This window comes from Arachis ipaensis, chromosome B01 (assembly GCF_000816755.2).
Source record: "Arachis ipaensis cultivar K30076 chromosome B01, Araip1.1, whole genome shotgun sequence".
Classification (NCBI taxonomy): Eukaryota; Viridiplantae; Streptophyta; class Magnoliopsida; order Fabales; family Fabaceae; genus Arachis; species Arachis ipaensis.
In genome coordinates, this window is record NC_029785.2 from 24,111,070 (window position 1) to 24,115,241 (window position 4,172).

General features: G+C 32.6%; 2 protein-coding genes across 3 annotated transcripts in view; both read left to right on the forward strand.

Annotated features, from left to right (window-relative positions):
* On the forward strand, positions 699–2,703 carry LOC107617302 (calmodulin-binding transcription activator 4-like). Of its 2 annotated transcripts, none has more exons than XR_001614897.2 (4): positions 699–807; positions 1,815–1,881; positions 1,977–2,065; positions 2,286–2,324. XR_001614897.2 is itself a non-coding variant. In XM_021116179.1 (4 exons), exons 2-4 carry the CDS (start codon positions 1,798–1,800, stop codon positions 2,386–2,388), a joined length of 276 nt encoding a protein of 91 aa, XP_020971838.1. In that variant the 5' UTR covers positions 733–807; positions 1,766–1,797; the 3' UTR covers positions 2,389–2,703. The 2 variants fall into 2 exon arrangements, 1 of the variants encoding a protein (XP_020971838.1); XM_021116179.1 differs by having other exon boundaries at positions 733–807; positions 1,766–1,881; positions 2,286–2,703.
* Positions 3,140–4,172, forward strand: part of LOC107648526 — a 6,893-nt gene continuing 5,860 nt past the window's right edge. The window contains exon 1 of the mRNA XM_021108543.1: positions 3,140–3,211. Within this exon, the coding sequence (XP_020964202.1) occupies positions 3,140–3,211 (72 nt within the window). The remainder of the gene's footprint in view (positions 3,212–4,172) is intronic.

A 4,172-nucleotide genomic window follows, 5' to 3' on the forward strand; every position in this document is an offset into this window, starting at 1 on the left:
AGCTCGCCGCCCGCCGCCGTAAATAGAAATTAGAAAACAAGAGACACAAATATATGTTCTAGCAGGAAAAAGAACTAGGGGTGTCATTTTTTTTCATAAACTGAACTGAACAAACCAAACTCTCATTTTCACATAACAATCTCTCTCTCTCTCTCTCTCTCTCGCTCTCGCTCTTTCTCACACTTTATCACATTGTGATTTGTGATTCTGCATGTAAGTTCTTCTTCTTCCACAGACTCGTCGTTGCAACATCTTTGCCGGACGCCGTCGCTGTGAGCCTGTCGCCATAGCACGTCACCGTCGCAGCTAAAAAAACCACTTGCATGCTTAGTATTAGAAAAAAGTAGAGTACTAACTTCAGATTCAGTTATAGATTTCAAGTAAGTAAGGAAAGTACTGTGTGTTATTTAATTAATCTTCATGAATATTGCTCGTAATATTAATTGCTCTGTTTATTTCGATTTACTTATTGAATTTTCATCTTTTCTACTAGTCACTGTAGTTTGGTAGGATTCCTATTTGATTTGACATTTGTTTTGGTGAATTTATGCTCTGGATTAACTAATTTGTTGTTTATTTTGCTTTTGTTAATGTGGAATCTAGCTCGGCATGGAAAATTCCGGAGTGTATTTTTGAATTTTTGTTTTCTGGTTTCTTTATAGAAAAGTTCATCCGTTTTTAATAACCTTGGGTAGACTCTTCATATCTTGTAATATGCTTGCTCCATATCTCATATTTTCTGATTCTTCCCTGACTGCCTTGGTTTTACCTGCTATATGTCTTTAGCATGGTTCTAAGCACCATCTGGTAACATTCTCTTTCTAATCATCTTCTTATGTTAGAATCTTCATTGTTGATGAAGATTTTTACTACTATAAATTAAGTACATTGATAATGTCAGTGTTTGGTTGGTTCCATAGGAAGGTGCTTCAAGTCATGTTTGAGTTTGTCTTAAAAATTAGACTTTCTTATAATGCTATGAGGTATAATGACATTGCCAAGTTTGGGTATACTGCAATGGGATGATTCAAATTCATAGGAGAGGAAGACTCAAGCCAAAGCAATTCTCCAACTTCACAAAATGCTAGTCATGTAAAAAGACCAGCTGACCTGGGAGGGTAAGGTTCAAATCCTTAGTTTCTTTGTCCTTTTCTAGTTGGTGTTAATTATTATTGGATTAATCCGTGGTAAAAAGATTTAGCTACGTTGTTTACTTCACTCAGGGTCATGATTGGAATAAAAGAGCATGTGTACTCAATACTCCTTCTAAGTGTTTTCTTTCTTGAATATTTAGAGATTCAAATAAAGCTATCACATTGGTATCAACCTTGATTTTGATGAAATTAGTAACTTATTTTTAAAACTTAGATAGTTAATTCTTCTACGACAGTCTTTTCGGAAACAACTAACAGTAGTTACCTTTTAAAAAACTATTATAAACTAATTGACATATCTTTTTATTTGTGTATAATAATTTGGTAGATATGCTTTAAACAAAGCTGTCTAATGTCTAGCGTTCAAGTCAAATTTATTATCTATGATCAATCTTCTATGCGGTTAAGTTGTTAAGATTATGCATTTTGTAAGGGGTTTGTTCAAATTGTCTAGCTCAAACAGGTGGTTTAAATTATGCTCATAAGGTGTCTTGTTTATAGATGGATTCTATAGATGGATTATGCAACTTGCCATCAAAATTATGCTCATCAATTTCATAATCTTGTTTCTTTTAAACGATTTAATCTTGTTTCATTTTTCTCCACAACAGTTGGATCACTTTTTCTCTTTAACAAAAGAGTCATGCGCTTCTTTCGTAGAGATGGCCATAACTGGCACAAGAAGAAAGACGAAAGGACTGTCGGAGAGGCACACGAACGCCTTAAGGTGCTTTGCAATTTTTCATTTATGGAATACTTCTTTGCTTTTTGATCCCTATATTGATTTCCATAATCTTCAATTATAATGATTTGCATCATTAGGTTGGAACTATCGAAGCCTTAAATTGTTACTATGCACATGGAGAGCAGAACCCTACTTTCCAGAGGCGGAGCTATTGGATGTTGGATCTGTGAGTAAATTTCAACTATTACTTCACCAATCAGCACCATTATAAGGGGAAAGTTCATACTGGGGTTAACTAAATATTGAAGAAGAACTTCTGAGATTAACCTTTCTTAACTCTGGAATAAAGAACCTAATATATGCATAACTACTCTTTGAGATGTGTTTGTGCATATGTTATTGTAACAGTTGTGCAGAATAACTGATATTCTGTTGTTTCATGGCAGGGCATATGAGCATATTATTCTTGTGCATTATAGAACAACAAGTGAGGTGACTCTTTATAACTTGATTCTCGATAAACATGATAATAGTACTTTGTCCTATTGATATTTACCTTTATTTAAATGGTTCATGCTATATCCTGACCAGTTTATATTTCTTCTATAAGTTTGTTATGGTGGTTTTTCTTTTCTTTGCTATTGGTATTAACATGATATTTACTATTTCTATTGATCCATCTCTCTATTCTCTCTTATTTTCTAGTTCTGAAGTGAAATACAAGGACACTGATATAAGAGAAAATGGCTATTGTTACTAAGATTTCTCATGTTCTATGACTTTTTTGTAAGAATAGCATTTTGTAAGGGGTTTGTTCAAATTGTCTAGATCAAACATTTAGAAGCTCAAGAACTTTGTAGGTTCAAGACAGAAAGGGAGTCGTAATTTTCACTTGTCAAGTTTTGTTGTATCTCTTGCATATGCTTGGGTTTGCAAGGTGAAAGCTAAAGAAACTAAGAGCAAGAAAGTTGGCATGGCTATAAATGTTGATTGTAGGAACTGATTAGATCCACCTCTTCCTCCAACATACTTTGAAAATTGCATCGGTGCAAGAATTACATTTGCTTAAACAAGAAAATTCTTGGATGAAGATGGTGGAGTAGTTGTGACTGTGGAATCACTGAGTTCTGCTTTGGAGACACTGAAGGATGGGGTTTTGAATGAAGCTGAGACTTGATCATCATTTTTGCATGATGGGCTGCACAGTGATGAAGAAATGAAGATTACTGGTGCTACTGGCACACCAAGGTTTGAGGTTTATGGAAGTGATTTCGGATGGGGATGACCAAAGAAAGTAGACATGGTGTCTATTGATAGAACTGGTGCAATTTCTCTCTCAGATATCAGAGATGGTGTTAGTCTTGATAGCAATGTGATAGCTTTATTGATATATTGATAGCAATATTGATATGCTTGATATATTTAGAAATACTAAAAATGCAGCTATATTGAATATTTAGATAGCTTAATCACATTCTAAAAATAGGTTTATGGTCTTGAGTATTTAGAGATACTAAAAAATGCAGCTATATTGATATGCTTGATAACAAATTGGATATGAAGCACAATGAGACCTTAGAACAATTCATAAAGACAAGGGGTTATTCTGAATTATTTGTAAAAGCATATTTTTTGAGTAGTTCATTTGTATCTTATAAGACTCTTTTTATTTCTATAAACATTGGGCACACTTATTTATATGTTAAGATCATTGGATTCTTTGGTTACTAGTGAAGCAAGGAATGGATCCAAATATTAATAGTAGAAGCAAAATATATTGGAGATCTTGTAAAAGGAGAAACAAGATATGGAAAAAACTAATAATATATGGCTATTAAAATCGACAGCAACATTGTCACTTTTTAAATTTAATATAGACAAAAATCAACGGCAGTGTTATCGATTTTTAATGTAAAATAGACAAAAGAAAATGAAAAATATGTCAGTAATTTAATAATTAAATCGACAGCTAATTTGTCAATTTTAATAAATCAAATATTGATACAAGCGTTGTCGATTTTAGATAAAATTATCGACAACCAAGGTGTCGCTTTTATTAAATATGTAAAAATCTTAAACCTATATTATCGACACGGTAACTGTCGATTTTATTGAAAGTTTATCGACAATCTGAAAAGCCGTTGATTTTATTAGTATTTTGAAAAATTGACACGTTTTAAAGCGGCAGCTAATACCGTCAATTTTTAATATTATAAATAGCTTTGCCGTCGATTTTAACGATGTTTCTTATAGTGAAGTATTATATTTTGATATCTATAAATATCTATATATCTTTTACAGTGTAAACATACATCTATAAATGACATATAGAT